This window comes from Colletotrichum lupini, chromosome 3, assembly GCF_023278565.1.
Source record: "Colletotrichum lupini chromosome 3, complete sequence".
Taxonomy (NCBI): domain Eukaryota; kingdom Fungi; phylum Ascomycota; class Sordariomycetes; order Glomerellales; family Glomerellaceae; genus Colletotrichum; species Colletotrichum lupini.
The window spans coordinates 1,926,998-1,947,275 of NC_064676.1; the positions used below are offsets into that span (position 1 = coordinate 1,926,998).

General features: G+C 53.8%; 7 protein-coding genes across 7 annotated transcripts; 4 read left to right on the forward strand and 3 right to left on the reverse strand.

The window, feature by feature from the left end:
- Nucleotides 1-221: 221 nt before the first annotated feature.
- Nucleotides 222-2,082, reverse strand: CLUP02_05315 (ALG8 glycosyltransferase family ALG6; the record flags this gene model as incomplete). Its single annotated transcript, XM_049284323.1, has 2 exons — nucleotides 222-1,762; nucleotides 1,827-2,082. The coding sequence occupies 2 exons, from the start codon at nucleotides 2,080-2,082 to the stop codon at nucleotides 222-224; spliced, it is 1,797 nt and encodes a 598-aa protein (XP_049141466.1).
- Nucleotides 2,083-2,713: 631 nt separating this feature from the next.
- Nucleotides 2,714-4,828, forward strand: CLUP02_05316 (pH-response regulator protein palC; the record flags this gene model as incomplete). The annotated part of the gene is made up of 4 exons (XM_049284324.1): nucleotides 2,714-2,778; nucleotides 2,900-4,154; nucleotides 4,210-4,398; nucleotides 4,625-4,828. The coding sequence occupies 4 exons, from the start codon at nucleotides 2,714-2,716 to the stop codon at nucleotides 4,826-4,828; spliced, it is 1,713 nt and encodes a 570-aa protein (XP_049141467.1).
- A 200-nt stretch (nucleotides 4,829-5,028) lies between these two features.
- On the forward strand, nucleotides 5,029-7,213 carry CLUP02_05317 (aldehyde dehydrogenase; the record flags this gene model as incomplete). Its single annotated transcript, XM_049284325.1, has 3 exons — nucleotides 5,029-5,218; nucleotides 5,326-6,998; nucleotides 7,085-7,213. The coding sequence occupies 3 exons, from the start codon at nucleotides 5,029-5,031 to the stop codon at nucleotides 7,211-7,213; spliced, it is 1,992 nt and encodes a 663-aa protein (XP_049141468.1).
- Nucleotides 7,214-9,612: 2,399 nt separating this feature from the next.
- CLUP02_05318 (uncharacterized protein) lies at nucleotides 9,613-11,104 on the reverse strand (the record flags this gene model as incomplete). The annotated part of the gene is made up of 4 exons (XM_049284326.1): nucleotides 9,613-9,786; nucleotides 9,843-10,605; nucleotides 10,664-10,844; nucleotides 10,912-11,104. 4 exons carry the CDS (start codon nucleotides 11,102-11,104, stop codon nucleotides 9,613-9,615), a joined length of 1,311 nt encoding a protein of 436 aa, XP_049141469.1.
- A 44-nt stretch (nucleotides 11,105-11,148) lies between these two features.
- CLUP02_05319 (uncharacterized protein) lies at nucleotides 11,149-11,703 on the reverse strand (the record flags this gene model as incomplete). The annotated part of the gene is made up of 3 exons (XM_049284327.1): nucleotides 11,149-11,460; nucleotides 11,502-11,568; nucleotides 11,627-11,703. The coding sequence occupies 3 exons, from the start codon at nucleotides 11,701-11,703 to the stop codon at nucleotides 11,149-11,151; spliced, it is 456 nt and encodes a 151-aa protein (XP_049141470.1).
- A 187-nt stretch (nucleotides 11,704-11,890) lies between these two features.
- Nucleotides 11,891-12,992, forward strand: CLUP02_05320 (RNA recognition domain-containing protein; the record flags this gene model as incomplete). The annotated part of the gene is made up of 4 exons (XM_049284328.1): nucleotides 11,891-11,939; nucleotides 11,990-12,115; nucleotides 12,177-12,292; nucleotides 12,348-12,992. The coding sequence occupies 4 exons, from the start codon at nucleotides 11,891-11,893 to the stop codon at nucleotides 12,990-12,992; spliced, it is 936 nt and encodes a 311-aa protein (XP_049141471.1).
- A 5,698-nt stretch (nucleotides 12,993-18,690) lies between these two features.
- On the forward strand, nucleotides 18,691-20,275 carry CLUP02_05321 (uncharacterized protein; the record flags this gene model as incomplete). Its single annotated transcript, XM_049284329.1, has 8 exons — nucleotides 18,691-18,863; nucleotides 18,929-18,976; nucleotides 19,042-19,169; nucleotides 19,252-19,491; nucleotides 19,586-19,801; nucleotides 19,882-20,015; nucleotides 20,061-20,090; nucleotides 20,159-20,275. 8 exons carry the CDS (start codon nucleotides 18,691-18,693, stop codon nucleotides 20,273-20,275), a joined length of 1,086 nt encoding a protein of 361 aa, XP_049141472.1.
- Between the last annotated feature and the right edge of the window lie 3 nt (nucleotides 20,276-20,278).

Below are 20,278 nucleotides of genomic sequence, written 5' to 3' on the forward strand. Positions count from 1 at the left end.
CCTAGATATCGAGGTGCATCGCCAGGTGGTAGAATAGCATCGTTTTCGGCCTTTAAAAGTGTTTTTATGTACTATTCACCCCAATTTTCCAAAACAAAAACCTTGCTTTTCCGATGCTCATTTGTCTTGTCTGGAATCCGTGCTTTTATTACATGAGCTCTCTTCCTCAAGAGACTCGTCCGCCTGTCATGTACAAGACCATTGCTAGTCGACCCTTCTATCTACTGGCTCTTTGCTTTGTTCTTCGCGCCTCCTCTCGTCGGCAGAATGTCACTCTGCACAATCAACTGCACCAGACACCAGAGGTAGCAAATGCTGAATCCCACCGCACCGACACCCACGTTTGCAACGACCCAGAGATCGGGCTTGTCAATGGGCGGCACCACTACTCTCTCGACCACATGCCACGCAATCATGGCAACGTAGAACGCGCCGTGGAGAAGGAATGTTGCCCACTGGCGCAGTTTGCCGTGATCCTCCTGGAAGTAGGCACTCAGAGACGTTGGCGGGAGACCAAGAAGGTATGCCCACAGCAATGTCAGGACGGCGTACGGGACGCTGAGGTCTACCCGCTTAAGGAGGGGGAACATCGTCCACACGCCCAAGACGTTGGCAAATCCAACCCAAGCCCGAATGTCTCGCGACAGTCCGTGCTTACCGGCTAGAAGCATTGTCATGGGCATGAGAGGGAGTAGCGCACTCTTCTCATGTACTTGATAGCTAAAGAGAAAGAACCCCCATCCCGTAGTTGCGAAGGCCAGGGGAAGAAGTGACTTGCGCGGACGGAAGAACAGAATGAGGTTGGGCGGAATGATCGAGGCCAATGTAGCCACAAGTGCGCCTCTCTGGAGAAGCTCGGGAGGGTAGTTGCGAAGCTTGATGACGACGTTGGCGGCACACCAGAAGTTGGCGACCTTGTCTTCGAACAGACCGCGCGCAAAGGGGAAAATGCGATGAACCATCTGCACCAATTGCTCGACTACCGGGTAGTAAATGGCGTTGGTATCGAGGACGTCGGTCAGCCACGGGAATAGAGGCAGGGCAGGCGGCGGCCCCTCATAGTCAGGCCGCGCGTCGATGCCTCGATGAGCGTCGTAGAGAGTGCCCAACACAAGGGGCAGAAGCAGAAGCGCAAAAGCCGCGACGGTCACCAGGGCGATGCCGATGAAGCGGCCCGGCTTCAAGGGGAAAACGCAGCTGCCCAGGAGGAACGCGAAGACGGAGAAGGCATAGTAGAGGGCCATCTGCTTGAACCCAAGGGCGGCGACGAAGAAGACTGCAGACCAGAGATAGCGGCCAGCCAGCATACTCGACATGCTCGCCAGGACGAGTCCAAGCATGACAGCGTTGTACTGAAAGTGAACGTGGTCGATAAGAATCGTAGCGGGCTGCATCAAGATTGCGACGAGCGCCATCCAGGCGGTCCATGTCGGCACATTGCTGTGTCTAGAAAAGCGTCGTACGAAGATGACGGCAGCGGGGATATATACGAGGTACTCGGAGACAATGACTGTGGCGCGCATGAATATCTTCAGAGTCGGGTCGTCGGATCCTCTCGAGGTGTACAGCTCGAACCAAGTAGGGTCGATGAAGGCTCCAACCTTGCCACAGAGCCAACTATGGTATGCCGTCAGGGGCGGGTAGTCGAGACCCCACCACTGCAGGTCGTGGAAGTACCACTGCGAGACAGGAATTTGTGTTGTGATCTCCATCCAGTGTCTTTGCGCCTCGTAGTCTCCGAACATGGGTGGTCGTTGGAAACCTAAGATGAGTGGCATGGTTAGCAAGAGCTGTCAATTCTCATCGGTGTTCCTGAGCGCATTTACCAGAGTACCCCCAGAGCCCGGCTGCCCATCTAAACAGGCCAACCACCATGAGAATCAGGGGAAGGACCTCCCATTGCGATACAGAGCCTCGAGCTGGCCAGAGAAACGAAGCCAAAGGGAAGATTGGGGCCTTGACCAGAGCCTCCTTCTTGGTGAGGTGGCTTTCCACAGTGGGTGTACTGCTGCCAGTGCCATTTCCACCGTTGGTCTTCTTGCCGCCTCTGCGCCGGGGTTTGTGGGGAGATGGACTGATCATGATGGCAGCTCAGTCGGTATCCAGTCGATTGGCAATGTGCGGCATGAGGTGCCAGAAGGGGGTGAAGAATTGCCTGGAGACGGCGAATTGGCTTTGTCAAGGTCGTGGTGGCAGTGGGAGGTTCGCTGAGGTGATGCTGAAATTCAAGGGTCCACGTCGCGTTAACGAACCCGACAGCTGGTGCTTCATTCAACCTGTAGGTCCTGTACCTAAGGTCCCCACATCCCGGCCGCTAAAGGCAGGTTCGGATCGCCAGGTACCTTCCTGCCGCTAGCCGTTCCCTTGTCCCAAACATTACATTAATTCTTCCATCAAAGAAGTAGGGACAACCTGGGGCTAATGTGATTGATAAGGCGAAAATGTGGTTCTTCCATGCTTGCCATTGTATCTCTTTAAGAAGATTGCAACAGTGAATATATTCCAAGCATATTCTGTGCTGTTAGGTATGACATCCACATTAGTGGCCTTTTGCCTAGGTACACGGTACTTTACTTTTGTAATCTGGTGAAATACAACCCTGACCTTGTATGACTGAGCGCTTGAATCTCGACCTCGGGAGCCAATGACTTCCTATGTTGAATATAAAGTGACATGGCTTCAAGTTATGCCATTTCGAAATCGAGCCTCAGCAATGGCCAGTAACAACTCAGATTTCGGTCCTCTCCATCGCAACCGGGGAATGCTGGTCTTAAACACGTGACCGAGTCTGTGTCGACAAGTTAAGATGCGTTAGCCTCAATTGGCTGGCTACTTTAGGTAATCCGGGACATCTAACGTCACAGCGAGGTACCTGCTCTCTGGCAGCTTTCCATGTTAGTGAGTGGACGATCCTTGACTCTCATACACATTTCTCATCATACACCATCTTGACTTCGGCTGGTACCCAGCTCCTCCTGAATATGCCTTTCCCTTTTGTTCTTCCGACAACTTCGGCCTTCTCATTCTCCTCCAGTTTTAGCAGCGACACTCACCCCTCATTGCCCCTCAGTTCCAGCACATATCGCGGGGTTGTGAGAGATGCTCTCAAAAAACACAAGAGACTACCCCCATCATCGCAATCATCTCACGTTTCGACAGTCATTGGAGCTCTTAACGGCTACATCCCCTATATTATCGCCATTGATTCCGGACTAAATCCAATATCTCAGTCAGGCGACTGGATCAACCTCAACACAAAGGTGCCGCCGTCCATCGAATGGCGACCAACACTTTCGGAGAATGCAGTGCCCGGCAGAGAGCGAGCGAGGGTGAAAGTGCAGTCCATAGACCACGAGATTGCCTTCACTCTCTCATCTCTGGCAAACTCATACACCTTGGTTGCTCGGGCAGCCCTTCACCCGCTGTACGTCACAACACAGGCCACGTTGGATAATCAACAGCGCACAGCTTCCATTCAAACAGCGACCAAATATCTTCTGGATGCTGCATCGATATACGACTATATAGCTTCCCGGGCTGAGAGAACTCAGATCCCGCCACCCTGCAGCGATGTATCACCCTCGACTCTTCGAGCCATGTCGTCCCTGGCTCTCGCCGAGGCGACACTGTTGGCGGTTCTCAAGGACGATCCCTACCCAGCCATTGTCGCGCAAGACCGCAATAAGAACGACCGCGAGTGGATGTTCAAAGCCCCCGAGATTCCGAAAGTTCGTGCCCATTTGTTTGCACGACTCTGTCTTGCTGCTGCGGAGCACGCCGCCCAGGCCTCCTCTCTTTGCCAAGCTGCGGGGCGGGGTTCCAGCGGGATCAACGAGGGACTGCTTCGCTATCTCGAGGATCTGCGAAGAACATGTCGCGCAAAGGCTTGCCGTTTCTTTGGCATAGACTCAGAGATTAGTGGCCAAGTTGGCACGGCCATCGCGTGGCTACAAGCCGGACTCCAAGAATTAGGCGTTGAGTCTAAACATTCAGCCAAAGGTAGTGGCTTCAGCCGGTTCAAAAAGGAGTGGAGCGAGAAACGCGAGGATCGCAAGGTCGAAAAGGAGACCACGTGGGGTGCGGACGGCGGAAAGGGCGAGGAGACGAGGGTGATCGAGCTGCTTGAAGGCAAGTGGCACAAGCTCAATGACACGGTAAGCCATGTTACGTCCAAGGTCGATGACTGCGAGGCTCACAATTCATGCATAGATGAATGTCCAGATCGTGCCTCCGATTGGGCCCTTGCTGGCTCAGATGCCATCTGGCCGTGAGATACACACCCTCAAGCCGTATCAGCCGCCAGTGTTGGATCGCAGCATCTTGGAAGCCATGCGCGCGCCGCCTGAGAGGAATGACGACTACGGAGATGCCCTGAGCTCCGATGACGAAGGCAAAGGCGTATCTGGGCCACCTGGAGGATATCCTGAATCGAGACCGGATTACAGGAGCGCAAGCACGTCCTATTACTAGACGTCGTAGCAACCATCTGTTCTCTTGTTTGAGAAAGTGTTAGAAAAGAGCACCGCCGGTGGGAGACACACTCTTCAAAGTTTTCACTAAATACTACGCTTCTCTGGCTCATGCGGCTCATTTCCGTCAACCCCGGATTGTTAACTCCCGCTAGTACTCAGTTCGTGAGCGCACAGTTCTTGTCCTATCATCCGAATCCTGTCAGTTTTTCCTGAACGGTTTTCCCCTCAAGTTCTTCAGAACCGCATTACTTGTCAACCGCGTCTCTACCCGAGCTCAGATGAACTCCGTCCTTCTCTTCATCATGAGTCCGAGCCAACGTAACCAGAAACGTTCTGTGACCTGCCACTTGCCATAGATGGATTGAAAGCTGGAAATCCGGGGCGGCCCGCTTGTCTCGGTCTCAGACAAGAAAAGCAGAAGGGGGAGGGGGGGAAGGAAAGCCGCAAGCACGGAGCTTGGGCCGCTTACTCGAAGCCAGGGGTAGGTTATTATGGGAGACTTTGCAACAACACCGACATCAAGCTTCAGATGACGCCTAGGGGCAGAGCTTAAAACATGTGTATTCCCGACCTCGCAGATCTCATTCGACCTCGGATCCCTTCCCCCGAAGTCTACCACTATGCAACAGTCGGGCACCGATGCCACGCCGTGAGGAGAGGGGAGAAATTCTCCGCCGCCTCCCGAATCACCCAGGACCTGGACGGGCGCCTGATCAGCATTGCTAATATTACCAGCAGCCCGGTAGGTGTTTGCGTCCCCTTTCCTTAGGTCCCAACTCAAACCGGTTTCTCAACACCATATTGTGTGTATATGTGTATGTTTTACCAAATCCACTCATTCCTCACCTCATAGGGCGTCCGATGCGGAGACATTCCGTTGCCCAGCCCGGTCGGGAAGACTACTCCTCCCATCGACGAAGGGTCTCATTCTCACCAACAATGATCAGCGCGGTAACATCCCCCGTCGCGAGCACCATCACGACAGCCAGCACCTCGTCCTCCGGCACCTCAACGGCCAAGAGCCACAAGAACAGCCTCGTGATCCACAGCCTCACTCCCATCTCGCCGTCGTTCCCGCTCCCGTTTAGACTGACAGACGTGGACCTACTCCGCCGCGATTGCCACATCCACGGCGAATGGGTCTCCTCCCTCAGTAACAAACGATTCGCGGTCCTTGACCCGGGCACCGGTCGCGTATGGGCGACATGTCCGGATAGCACCAGAGACGACGTCAACCCCGCTGTCAAATCCGCCCACGTCGCCTTCCAGGGCTTCTCGAAGCATACCCCGGCTCATGAGCGCGCTCGCCTCCTGACCTCATGGCATCATCTTATCCTCGCTAGCCGCCTCGACCTGGCCACGATTCTGGTTCACGAAACAGGGAAGCCGTTGACCGAGGCCCTCGCCGAAGTAGACTACGGCGCTGGTCTCGTCCGCTGGTTCGCCGGCGAAGCAGACCGATTGGAGCCGCCGCCACCGCCGCCTCCACCACCGACAACAACTCCACAATTACCGTCGCCGGCCGCATCCCGCGTCTCCTCCCCCACATCCGACGATGACGGCGCCGTCCCCGCTTCGACACCCGCAACCAGCGCGTTCCCAAGAAAGCGCGGCGCGCTCCTCAAGCAGCCCATCGGCGTCGTGCTCGCCCTGGTGCCATGGAGCTTCCCTCTCGCCCTCACCCTCCGCAAAGCCGCAGCAGCTTTAGCGGCTGGCTGCACCGTCATCGTCAAACCATCCTCCGAATCCCCGCTCACGGCCCTCGCCCTCGCCTGCCTCGCCGACCGCGCGGGCTTTCCCGCCGGCGCCATCAACGTCCTGACGACGAGCCTGGGGAACACGCCCGTGGTGTCCGAGGCGTTGTGCATGCACCCGCTTGTCAAGGCGGTGAGCTTCACGGGCAGCGCGCGCGTCGGGAAGCGGGTCGCCGCCTCGTGCACGCGGAACCTGAAGCGCCTGTCGCTCGACCTGGGCGGCAACTGCCCGGCCGTCGTGTTCGACGACGCGGACCTCGGGCAGGTGGCCAAGGACCTGGCGGCGCTGAAGTGGCGGCACGCGGGGCAGGCGTGCGTCGCGCCGAACCGGTGTTACGTGCAGCGGCGGGTGTATGATGTGTTTTCCACGCTGCTGGTGGCGGAGGCGTCGAAGCTCAAGGTCGGGCACGGGATGGCCAAGGATACGACGCTGGGCCCCCTGACGACGATTCGCGGGCTGTACAAGGCGGAGGCGCTATGCAAGGACGCGACGGAAAAGGGGGCTGTCAAGCTTCTCGGCACGGGAAGGCGAGAGCCTGGTGACGGGTACTTCATGGCGCCGACTGTGCTGGGGAGTATGACGGACTCGATGCTGATGTGCCGGGAGGAAGTGTTCGCCCCCGTGCTGGGCCTGTATGTGTTCGACACGGAAGACGAGGTTGTGATGAGGGCGAACGACACCCCTGTCGGCTTGGCTGGCTACGTCTTTACGAAGAATAACGATCGTTTGTGGAGGATGTTTGATCGGCTGGATGCCGCAGTTCTAGGAATGGTAAGTTGACGCACGCTCTGTTGCTTTCCCGGCAAGATATGATCCATCACCTTCCAAGTGTGCAAGTGGCTAATTGTACTTCATAGAATACGGTCTGCTTGGTGACAGAAACTCCCGTACCTGCTTCAAATAATGGGAACGGATACACACCGGCACAAGCTACGGCCTTGGATGAGTTTCTCGTCACAAAAGGTGCTGCGATGTCTCCTTCGTAGCCTCTTGTTATTTTTGAAACCAGTGTGGGATAGTGCGATCGCCTTCTCTGTTTCCTTGTTTTGACACACAAATTAGAGCTACCGGATCAAGTCGTGGAGTTGAGGTGTTGGACACGTGTGGTTTTGTTAATGAGGACATGTTCGTCGAAGCTTCTTGTGTGGTATAAACAAGTACGTGGCTCGGGTATTAAAAGAATGATTTATGACGCTGCAGCTATCTTTGCGCACTCGTGTCCATTAAGCATCTCAAACGTAGCAATTCGGTGTGTCTTTCGTGCGGTGGACTCAATCGCGAAATAGTGTGTGATGACTTTCGTGTTGCAATGAAGCTGAACGAACTTGAGGCGATAAAGAAATTACGAAGGACTTGGGGAGTAGCGTAATATGAGCTGCAAGAGCCGTACATGGCATATTGAGGCCTGTATTACAAGCCTACTCGACAGCGGTCACTTGTGCGGAGGCTCGCGTAGTACTTTTGTTACCAACTTGCATACATTATGAAATATGAAATCCCACTCCAAAAGCGCGCCACGGAGTCACCATGTCTAAATCAAGATGATGATTCGAGAAAGGATTATAGCCCTAAGATGACTGTCGATTGACTAGCCATGGAGGCAGTATCTGGGTCAAGGAGAACCTGAAAGATGGCGTGTCATTGTCTAACCTACCGATTGACTCGCGCTATGAGAACATTGCCTCGTTCATACCCCTTTCTGCTACAACTGTCTTTACTGCTTCAACTGTCCGTAAAATGATCTGTATCCTCGATTATCTGGAGCATACGATTGGAGTTTTATATGGAGAATGAAGAAGTTCAAGAACATCATGATGTTGGCGTTGACAAAAGCAGCATAAATTTACACCTTGGACTTCTAAAGTGAAAGATGGTACGTTCCGTGCCTAGCCCGTTTGATAGAAAGCATACAGTATTCGGAAACGTATCGTAGCATAATCTTGTGGGCCAACGTTACAATGATGGGCGGTAGGCTTTTAAGCTATTCCACGTTCAAAACCACAGGGTCTGCTTCCCGTTTTCATATCTAGATGGGAACAATGCGTAGTGGATGAACCATCATACTCAAAAGGTATCCTCCTCTCGACTTAACGGGCGGCAGTAGACCTGTAGCAAACAATTTCGGTAAATCACGTGGGTGCCTACTGCCTCCTGCCTTCAAATTCCCGTAGACTCCACGGAACCATGAACACGCGAGAACGAATCACTACATCGGGAAGCCCATATAGGCCCCGTCGATTCTAATTCCGTCACCAACGGCAGCAGGCGCCTCACAGGCCTGTGAGGTCAGGTCAAACTGCCGTTTGGCGGGATGATTACGGGCGAGCCTCGTCGACTGGCTTAGCCTACACTAGGTTCCAGGTTCGAGTCCCAGCATGAGCACCAGAGATGTAGCCCCCGTTCGCCACCGGGGGGGTGAACTCTTTTGACTTCTCCAGCCTTTTTTTTCTTCTTCTTCTTCTTCTTCTTCTTCTCTCCCCCTCTCTTCTAATACACGGGAATACAAGAGTGTGGGGTGCGCTATATGCTGATTCACCTCGGAAAATCTCAATAACAGCAAGAAAGGGAAAGTTGCCCAGAAGACGAAGAAATTCGTAACCCAATGCTGAGAGCAGATTTACCGGGCTGTAGCTTGTGGGTTCGAATTCCACAGGCGCCTTCTTTTATCTTTCTTCCTGGTACTGTTTGATGCTCTTTTAAGCCCCCTTTTCTACTTAGTCATTCTTGCAAGCTGCCATATCTCTCTCTCAGCGTTTCTTGTGAAGCGCCTTCTTGTCCTTGCCTTTGGCGCAAAACTGGGTATGGACCCCAGAAGTCACGATGATATGCGGCTTTTATAATTTCGGAGATCGGGAACGCATGGATGGCTTATCACACAGCCCATGGTCTGAACCAGGAGAAAGCAGGACGGGGGTGCGTACGTATTTGGAAGATACTCGAATCTCACAGAACATGCAACATTCCCATATCGCAAGACTCATTTTGCCAGTTGAGGTCGTGTTTGATGGGCAAATGATGAATTTCAATTCTCCATGGAGTAGTCCTGCAAAGGCCCAAAGTCACGTACACACATCGTTTTGAAACATACAAATCTTAGTACAAGCTGACATCGTTACTCGAAATGGCTCAGAATTGTCCGAGAACATATTCGTATATCAAAAAGGCTACAGTGATCGGTACAAGATATATTTACAGATAGGCATGGCGAGTGAAGGAAGACTGGTGGACGCATAAACTCCAATGGCACATTTGATATTTATGTATTGATTGAAACGATGAAGCCTTCTTTACCAAGCCACCCAAACTCCACTTTTGATGCACAGCGTACGGAAATATTCCACCACATATTGACTACTTACAATACCAGGTCTTCCATCTCTTTAATCTACATATCCTTGGAGCGCATCTTCTTGAGACGCAGTCCACCCTCAAAGACACCGCGGTCAACAGCAGCGGCGACGGTGAGAGTGCCGCCAATGATGGCACAAAGGCCGGTCAAGAAACCAGTGAATGTTTTGGCGCGCTCTTCGCGGTTGATGACCTTCATAGGAGAAATATCCTGGACACGTTCGTGTGAGTGAAGGAAGTCGAGGACGCGGGTATGGAGGAACTTACGTAGGAAAAGAAGACTCCCGGGATGCCGCCACGAGAGTGGAGGCGTTCCTGGTGTCCTTCGGCAGAGTCATCGCCGCCAGCCAAGCTGCGCTTGTGGCTCGTGACGGAGTATTGGTGAGTCTCGACGCTGCCATCACTTCCCTGGCCAAGAAGACCGAGGCCAGAGTTCTCCTCCTCGGGGTTGGATCCCTTCTGCCAGTTGAGAGCGAGGTAGGAGGTAGGCACGATCTTGACAAAGTACATGAAATTGTAGTTGGGATCGTTGGTCTCCTGGTGGGTGTTGTCGAGAGGGTTACCGTGGTGGTTCGTCCACGCAGCGGCGCGCTTGCCCATCTTCTTGGTAACGGTGTCAGGCAGCTGGGGGCCGAAGCGCAGGGAGTGAACAGTGTGAGTGAAGTCGTGCTGGGCATCGGAGGGGGTGTCCCAGTAGTTCTTGAGGTCGTGGACGTGCATGTTTCCGTTGCTGAAACTGCGGCCAGGGGCAAGGTGGAAGTTTCCGACGACCTTGTTGACGCGCAGGTTACCCTCGATACGGCAGCCCTCCTGGCGCTGCTCCTCCAATCGCTCGGCGTAGTGCTCGCGCGTGCACTGCTCGACGTTCTCGCCCTTACCGAAAGCCCACGAAGCCTGCGCGTACGCCTCTCTGACTTCCTCGCATGTGTTGCAGCATCCGGCCTTTTGCGCGTTCGCCGGTGACGGGGCGCCATAACAGGGGCCGCAGTAGTTGGGGTCCAGGTGCTCAGCAGCCTCATCACGAGAGTGACTGCCGGAAGGTGTTAGAAAAAGCTCCTCGGCAGGAGGCGACATTTGCAGTTACTTACAGATCCAGGGCCTTGATGTCAATGACACCACCACCCTCCTTCTGGGGACGAAGGCGAACCTTGTTAATACCGTGCTGAACGCCGTGCTGTTGCTCGCCAGAAACATCCATGACGTCCAGGGTGAGGAGCTCGCAGGGCATCTTGGGGAAAGTCATGTTGAGATGGATCTCCATGCGCTCGCCTGTTACCGGGTACACATTAGCTCCTACTGCCCGTACAGATTAGGAGAGACTGCCAGGGCTTCATACCTCTTCCCTTGTCCACGATCAACTCGGGGTGGATCTCTATCCTCCGGTAGTCAACCCATTCTCCCCAGGCCAGCCAGAAGACCACGATCAGCGACACGATAGTGACAATTCCACCAGACGTTGTGCGGATGCGTGCTTCGTCGACTGTCTTTGTGAAGGCGTCGAGCCTTGTGAATCTCGATTTTGCCGGCATGGTGAGTTCGGGGGGAGGAGTGTGTTATCAAGAGCTGTCGATCTCTATCGCGAGTTTGGGGTAGCCTCGTAAGCGTTGTGAGAAGAATCAACGGGAGTAGGCCAAAAGTCGTACTTTCGCAACAATGCGCCAAGCAGAATAACGCTAAAAGGAGTGGCGGAGAGGTAAAAGGTGATATCAGGAAGTGAGAGACCCCGCCTGAACCATGAGAAGAGAAGGTCGACGCGAGAAAGTCGAGTTGGAAGCAAGGTAGGAGGATTGGATCTCACAAAGCCTTGGGAGTTGCGCAAATCCAAAGTAAAGTAGAGGCCACCTTCACTCGTTTTCTGGCCACGCAGCCCGTCCACGGTCCAGCTCTCAATTGCGCTAAAGGTGCATCTTGTCAGGGGTCTCGCACGGGGCGGGCGGGTCCGGGTCCCTGGGTAATTGTCGGCCGTTGGCCAATGGAAGATGCCGTTAGACCACTAGAAGCAATCCAGAATCAGATGGCTCGTGCTTAAGCTGCGCGGTTCCCGTCCCCACTGTAAAATCCCAGCCTGGTAGTCAAGGCTGGAGAATGCAGTGCTTTCTGATCCAAAAGGCAACCTCCAAGAAATCATCACCGTTGCGCCGCCCTTCGACTGAATCAAATTGATACCCACGACACTTTAAATCGAGGATTCGATACCGAAAGAAGAGAACGCTGCGAATTTTCCAACGAACGCGATACCCAACGTCCCTTTGACCGCCTTGGCGAGCGCGTACTGAGCGAGTCTTGTGTGCCGACCATCGAACCTTCATACCGTGATGTCGAAGCCGCCTTCCAGAGTTGTCTTCGTGGGCAATATCCCCTATGGTAGGAACGAATTTCCCACAAGACTCTATGTATCTAACCAATTGTTCTAGGCCTTTCCGAGGAGCAGATCAGCGACATCTTCAGCAGCGCCGGCAAGGTCCTAAACTTCCGCCTAGTCTACGACCGCGAAACCGGACGGCCCAAGGGTTTCGGCTTTGCAGAATATCCAGACAATGGTATTTCTCAGGAGAACCCTACTGCTCTTAGAATCTAGACTTGACTGACTATACGGCGCAGACTCCGCAGCATCGGCTGTCCGCAACCTCAACGACTATGAGATTATGGGAAGGAAACTTAGGGTCGACTTTTCCAACGAGGGCGGCAGTGACGACAACAATGATAGCCACGGACACGTACGTATAGAGATACAGCCCCGCATTTGAAGTTGGAATCTGACAATGGAAACAGGGCCGAGATGGCGGCAACCCCTCCCACGCCTCGAACGGATACAACCCTGTCGCGCCGCCGATGCAGTCGAGTACGCTGCCTCCTCTCCCAGCCGGCAAGGAGCTGCCCCCGAACGTCACAGCAACCGACGCCATCTCACGGACTCTCAACACCCTTCCCCCGTCTCAACTCCTCGATATCCTCACACAGATGAAGGCGCTGGCCTCTACCGACCCCGCCAGGGCGACGGAACTTCTCCAGCAGGCACCGCAACTGGCATACGCCGTCTTCCAGGCTCTCCTGCTCATGGGTCTGGTGTCTCCCGAGGCGATCCACTCCGTCATCGAGCCTGGCGGCGCGCCCCCGGCGCCCCCACCGCAGGCCGCGCCGATCGGTTACCCGCCACAGCCCACCCCCGGCTTCCCGCCGGTCCCCGTGATGGGAGCTAACAACACCCCGCCTGTCGCCGGCACGCCGTACGCGCCTCCCCCGCAGCAAGCTCCTTATGGCGCACCCCCGCCGGTTGCTGCACCTCTGGGTCAAGACCCCGACGCTCTCATGCGGCAGGTTATGGAACTGCCGATGGAGACGATCAACATGCTCCCCGAGGCAGAGAGACAACAGATCCTGGCGCTCCGCGCAAGCTTTGGTGGACAAAGGCGATGAGCATGGTATACTTGCCCTGGTGCATGTACGAGCTGTGGTGTTCAGCTTACGAGCTTGACATCGCTTGGAGCAACCCAGGACTACTATTTTTGGGCAGACACGTCACTCTGATCGATGGTGAAGACTTGAGATTGAGAAGATGTGGGGTCCCCCCACGTCCACAGCTTCTATACTCACTCCGAACATCCGACCTGGCTCATGGTAACGAAACGGAACCTTGCGGATGGTTGCTTCGTGAGCAAAGAGGCTCATACGAAGCTATTCTTAGAGGAAAGCTACCCTTGGAGGGACCAGATGAGGGGCTCAATGGGGTCTTTGCCAGATAATTGCCCCTCCAACAACCACCTTAACCACTCTACTTTACTCACCCAAATCATCACAAAACGACTCTCTACCGATTATTTAGCATCTGAGCCTCGGTAGGGCCTGAAAAAACACGGGCGTGTGGGGAGGCCGGAAGGTGGCGTTGAATGATGGATGGCGTATTTTTTGAGAGCTGCGCCTCGATTCGCAGCAGTGGCGGGGCCGAAAGGTCTTTTTTGTGTTTTCTAGCAACCAGGTTTTTCTTCTTCTAGAGTGCGGACGAGGCAGATCACGAGGAACAAAAAAAAAACCAACGCGGCCAAGTCTAAATATACCACACTCTACACTCGAAAACGAGCTGAGCATCTTGTTCAGCGGAGAGAAAAAACTTTATTTACTTTCCGGTGTGCCGTTGACGCAAGCTGGTGGGGGGAGGCGAAAGTTGACGACGAGACCGGCCACCTGGCCAACAATGGTTTGCTGCGGCTCATGGAAAATGCGACGTGAAGGATAGGTAGGACAATTATAGCACATCTTTGCCACGACCTTTAGCTGTAGAACAAACAAGATCACTTTTGTAAACGGTTTCGATTCATTGCCGTCCATCCGTCTTAAACGGCGTGTGGCTCTGATACTCTTTGCAAGATGAGATAAGAGATATACCAAAAAAAAAAAAATAGATACCGGGACGATGGTTTTTCTTTGGGGGGGAGTGGTGTATCTGATACCGACAAGCAACTCTAAATGGCAAAGAAAGATGCCCTGTAAGGCAACTGGAGAAGCTGGGTTTCAAAATGCCTACAGAAACAGGTTTCTACTGATAGGACAAGTTGACTGCATATTCGTACGGGTGTATGTAGAATGCTGGGTGGAGCAGCACTCCGCGGCGGACAGGATTTGGCCGTGCTGGGACCGAGTTTTGTCTGCAGAGAGTAAGTACTTTACTCAAGATATCTCATGCATCGCACCCGGTCTTCCTGGCCCTGGCAGAGGTATATGCCGGGGCCTAGCGAGGAGGGTTTTACATCAGACATTGGATAGCGAGTATCTTCGACTTCCCAAGTTCTCATTCGCCGCCGCCCGCCGCCGCCCGCCGCCGCGTACATGGCTGCACTCAAGGCGAAGGGAGAGGGGGGGGGGGGGGGGGGAGGGGTGATATCATGTTTCTGTGGCAGTTATCACTATGCGCGCCACAGTGAGTCGTGACCAAACGAGAGAACTTCATGCCGCCAAGGAAGAGAGGCTTGCTTTGTGTACTGTGATATGGGGTGCGATTCGGTGGGATGAATCGGCAGCTGTAACCGGGGGCCCATCCTTTCAAAAATCATGTGGCTTGGTCACCTTGGCCGGAATGGTGGGAGTTGGCAAGCGAAAAAAAAGATGGGACGAGATACGCTGAAGTCTGAACAATGTTGGACGGAATTGCAGTGAAGTTCTAGACCTCCCCTAACGATTAACGACGTCCATCGCTAGAACTTTAGTTCGCCACTCCAACACCACCCGCCGCATCGCGGCCGTGTTCGATGCGGTACACGAGCCACGCGAGCAGTCAACCCTCGTATTGGAAAAAAAGAGTGTCCAAGAAATGTGGTGCTCTGTGGGTGGCCCCATTCGTGCTTCTGAGTCGGGAGCGAAACAAGCCACTTGTCTCACAGAAGCTAGAAGCCCATCGGGAGGGTAACGTCGTTCCTGAATCTTTTGCACTTTGCATGCAGGGGATTGTGGAGGAGGACGGAGAAGAAGGAAAAAAAATGGGGGAGGAGGAGTTCTTTTTGTCAGAGAATGTCAATGGGCAGAACATCCGAGTCCGTAGCGAATGCGCCGTAGGAGCTGTGTCTCCCTATGCATTCGTGCCACACTCTTGTGTGGGAAAAGGAGGAGAAAATTGACCTTTCAGAAAAGGAATGATTTTTTTTTTACTCACATGGCGGAAGCTGCAAGTTGGGGGAGTCTTCACGTTCTATCATTGGTCGCGTCCACATAAACCGTTAAAATGGGTTCATCTGAGGGCACCCCAAGTGCAACGAATGAACGAACGACAGAGGCACCGACAGAAGGGATGATGGCCGCAGGCTGAAACGACCTGACAGGTTGTTATACATACACGGTATAGTACCGTAAGTCTGATGGTTGTTGAAAGTTGTCAGTGACATTGAGTTGTGAATGACGAGCATGAATACAGCCGAAACCCCGGATACTCAGGTAGAGACCGCGGCTGGCAATGATGGGACCGCGCATCTTTGCGTATTCTTCGCATCTTTTGCAGAGGTCGCCGTCAACTGAAGTGTGCTCGGTAATTGGTGCATCGTCACGGCTGCTTTTGGGTGTTTGTTGACGCGGCCTCCAGGATCGACGTGGGAGTGAGCCGCCGTGTAATTTCCCCAGCCGAAAGAAGGTTGAGTCTTGTAAATTTCCCGTCCTTGAATTGGCAGTCCATGCAGGTCATATGTTGGCAGAGAAAATTTCGAGGTGTAATCCTCCGTGACTCCGTACCGTCTTGGGCAGTCTTCCTTCTTGGTTCTTGCCGGGGAAGCAAAAAAGAAGGGTCCCGGACCATGCCCCATAGACCATAGCAAGGCTATTGGCAATTGCAGCGGCACTGCATGTTGCAACGTCGCACTAATAAGGTTGTATGTATCCATAGGAAGAAGGTCGTAATGAGCGCGGTCCCCAAATGGCACATGTCTTACCTGCTGTAAGGTACTCCGTACGGATAGGTACCAATATCGAGTACCAAAGTAGACGAGAAAGCAATTCAAAAGTTCAAAAGAAGGTTTTCCGACGATGCTTCGTACTCTGTTGGGTCATGGGATGAGCCAATGAAACGCGGGGATGACTTCCCAATCCAGGGGCATCACGCTGCAGAGAGCGGGAAGCGAAATAATTAGAGCCCCCTCGGAGTGGAGGAAAAAGGAGGGCAGGCGGCAGGCGGGACATGTGCCATGTGGGATTCGAGAGAAAATTGGGAGGGAAATAAATGATGCTGACAGGCTTGGAGCGGATATGAGAGGGGATGCTGTCGTCCGTGAGGCCATCGTCGATTCGTCATGTGCGACCTATTGGTTTCTGCTTTGATTGTTTATGTTGTTCTGGACCGTCGCTCCGTGGCATGTGGCTCCGTTTCTTGGGGGGTTTGCCAATTGGTTTATTTTGGCGTCCGTTCCTTTGTTGTTGATGGGGCTGCTTGCTGGGAAGTTGCTGCTCAAGCCCTTCCAGCATCCAGGTCGAACCGTCAAAGACCCAAGGGTGCGTTCCATTGGGGGTTCTCCCGTTGACGAGTGATTCGCGAGTGGACGGGACCGACGATCAAGACGACACATCGCCATGTCTAGTTGATGGAGGATGCTCCGTAGCAGCTCCGTAAATCTAGAGCTGGCGTCCGTTAGTGTAAACGGTTAGGCAGGGTAGGTGGAAAGGTACTGGACGGTGGGCCTTTAGTAGTAAGATAATCTCCATCGTGGACATGGACAGTCGTCGCACAACAACATTTTGCACAGCAACGATGCGGATAGCTGTTTGTGCATAACAGCGCCCGGCCGCCTTGGTAAGGTAGGCCGAGAAACAGCAGGGAAGAGATGTTGGAGAGGAAGAGAAGAACAGAGTTGTGTGGTGTTGCGCCAGGCGTTGATCTCTCGATGAATGGTCCAGATTTCTGGCGCAGCGTGTTCTAGCCTGGGTCTTCGCCCGTGTTAGTGCAGCGACAATGTTACTAAAGTTAGGTCTCCTGGCCATCCGCTAATAAGGAAATGGAATGGAATGACGAGAAACGCACTTCAGTCCGGGGCAGCGTGCGGATACCTCGTATGCACTATTCCCTCCCCTCTAGCTACCTAGCATAGTGCTCAGTGCGTGAGTGCCTTAGTAGAGCCCGGGCATGGGAAGAGCTCCGTCAGGTTCAGGACAGCTCAGAAGAAAGCTGAGTCGAGGATGCCGCTAGAACGGCTCTTGCTTAGATGGGCAGTGATGAGCGACACCTGAAGCCTGGAGCCTGAGGGAAGAGGCTGTTGCGCTTCCTACGTGCCTATCTGTTAAAGTTCCTCCCATCCCGCCCGGGAATGCCTTAGGTGCTTAAAGTAGGTTGATGGCTGGGTTATTCTGGGCGATTCTTATTGCTGCAGGAACTGTACTCCGTACTCTCAACCGGGAAGAACGAGAAGGAAGCGGCAGTGGAAGCGGGAATGACCGGTGGCAGGGCTGTTACTTCCAGGCTGAAAAGCTGTTGCTTCCCATTCCAACTTCTGGCCAACAGACTCGGGAAGGTACGAACCGAATACCTTACCTGCCAACTCACACCATAGATGATACAAAAAAACCGCGATTCCATGATTATTAGGTAAGACACCTCAGGTAACCTCTATGTTGAAGAAGGAAAGGCATTCCCTTTGGTCTTTCTTTCTCCGTTCAGTGTGGCAACTGGCGACACGAGATCATCACCTCATACCAAGGTGCGCAAAGGAAGCGCAGCTTCCGTACCGAAGATGGTTGTGTCCTTTGCCGTTATGCATGTCAAAGCAAGCCCACCTGACGTGCTCTACGATCTACACCCACCGCATCTTTCATCATGGCAACGAAGGACGTACATAAACTCATGAAATAAGGTACAGGCAGGTGCAGAGACGAGAGGTACGGACAAGGCATACACTCCTGCTATGCACCTAGGCGCGGCTCCCACGTTGACCTGAAGATGACTATGCCTTAGACTCTCACGTATGTTGACGACCAAACCGAGCGCGTACCTGACTGAGCATTGAATATCAGCCATACCTAAGGTAGACTCACGTACAGTATACAGTCCCGGGCTGCTGATTGCCACCGAACCTCGGGTCACAATGTCCAAGCCACCTACACAATCGGCGTGAACGTGGTCGTCGACGGTCTAGAAGGAAAACGGAGTGTGGCGCGCTACCTACCTTACGATTTGCTACGGACGACGACGCATTGGCATTAATGAACAAGGTGACAGCGACAGAGAAGAACTGGAGACGTCCCCGTTTCCAGTTGAAGCGCAGGGTCGCAAGAGGTCGCAGGGCCAGCCGCCACAGGGCTTGAAAGGTTGAAGGAGGGGCGTCACGGGCGGAAGTAGAGACCTTGCACCTTGCAGGGCCAGCAAGCAGGGATTAGACAGGGACGAGCGACAAGACAAGAAAAAAGGGGAAATTTGGGTCTTGCTGTTAGTGCATCGTGTTGCTATGCGATGCCATCCAATGACTGTTGTGTACCTGCACCCCAGACAACGCCATCGGCAGACGGCCAGCCATGATTTACAACTGCAGACACTAAGGGGTTTCAATAAGTGATGCTGCTGCTGCTGCTGTACCTTACATAGGTACGAATACCTACATACCTTGATGTACCTAAGGACTGGGCTGCGTAGAAATGCATATTCTGGCTGCTTATGCGCGTGCAACTTTCACCGGTTGTTCCTGCTGTGTTTCGTGGGCGTCCGCCTGTGATGCCATCCCCTGTTGTTGCCCCTGCTTCCGTGCGTGCCTCGCATGGGGGGGCCCTGGCGCCGTCGTGGCTGCGGATACATGTGGTCGTGCTAACTCATCCCTTGAACGTACCGCGGTACGTATCCCTACCCTCTACCGGTCTCGATGCCCGTGCTCCCAAGTGAGAGGCACCCACCTCAGGATTCCCATTCAGGAGCGTTCCTACCGTCTTGAGTATGGAAACGTGAGGTGTCGAATGGAAGGTGCTTTCCATCTTTACGGTACCTTACGGAGCACTGATGTCCCTGTATTAGCGTCGCGTTAGGTGCTAGACTCAACTCAGTCTGTTCCTTGCGTCCCCACGATTGGCCCAATAACACCCTGTCCCAGTTGACAAGTGGAAAGTCACCTCTGAGTCCTCTCCCCTCCCTAGGGCCCCAAAGTGCCCAAGTGCCCCCCCTCTGGGAATCCAATCCAATCCAATTCAATCCAGCTGCACCATTGCACTATTGCACCACAACCAGTTCCAGCCCGGGGCGACTCAAGTGCATTGCTTCTTTCCCTCTTTCGTCTCCTCGTTCATCCTCTTTCGCTTGCCTCCCCCGGCCGTTTTGGCACCTGCTCATCACCTCCCCCTCGTATCCGATTCTGGGGGGAAACAGAGATCGCTTCCATTCTTTCTTTCCCGCTTCTCGTCTCGCTTCCTCTCGACCTTTTCTCTTTTTCCCCCCCTTCCCTCCTAGGCTTCCCCCTCCCCTCCTCGTGTCCGTGTTCCATCATCTGTTCCTCGCGACAGATCGGGACCAATCCTTAGCACAGGCGTCGAAAGGAACCGTTTCCAGCTGCTCTCGGCCTGAGACCTCTTGCTACTTACCTTACTGAGCACCAAGCACCGGCCGGCCAGTTTGAATAAACCTCAGGCTACCTCAGGTTGTCTCTCGATACCCTCGAATCCTCTTCTTTTTCTTCCAACACTCTTTTCGTCTTTCGACCTTTCCCACTTGGCTGCTGCGCCTTCTTTGTTATCCGCCAGACCGCAGTGCCTAAAACGGACGCCCGCCTCCCGCTACCTTAGTGCGTACTGCTTGGATTCTAAGAAAGAACACTCTACCGATCCTCGAACCTGTTTATCCATCTGCAACACCAACTGAAAGGAAAGGCCCCTACGACGACATCCTTCCCAAAATATTCGACCTCAGATTCCATTTCTGCTTCTTCTTTCGCCCATCTTCGACCCGCATCGAAACTTTCTCCCGTTTTCGAGCGTCTAACCAATCCTGACCTCATTGTCCTCATGCGCGGTTGGTAGCATTCTCGGCAGCCACACCATCAGCCGGCCATCGACCTGTTATTCGACCTCTATGTGGCATCCTCCATTCTAGACTGACGCCATAACCGATCCTTCGGCTAAGACACGACCTGCACCGCCAGGATTCCAACCACCGACCACTTCTTAGGCTCGCCCGACCGTTCATTCTATCTGTTGTCGATTTCCCCAACGCATACGAGACCTGTAAAACAGCTGCATCGCATTGCATGGGAACTTAAAGT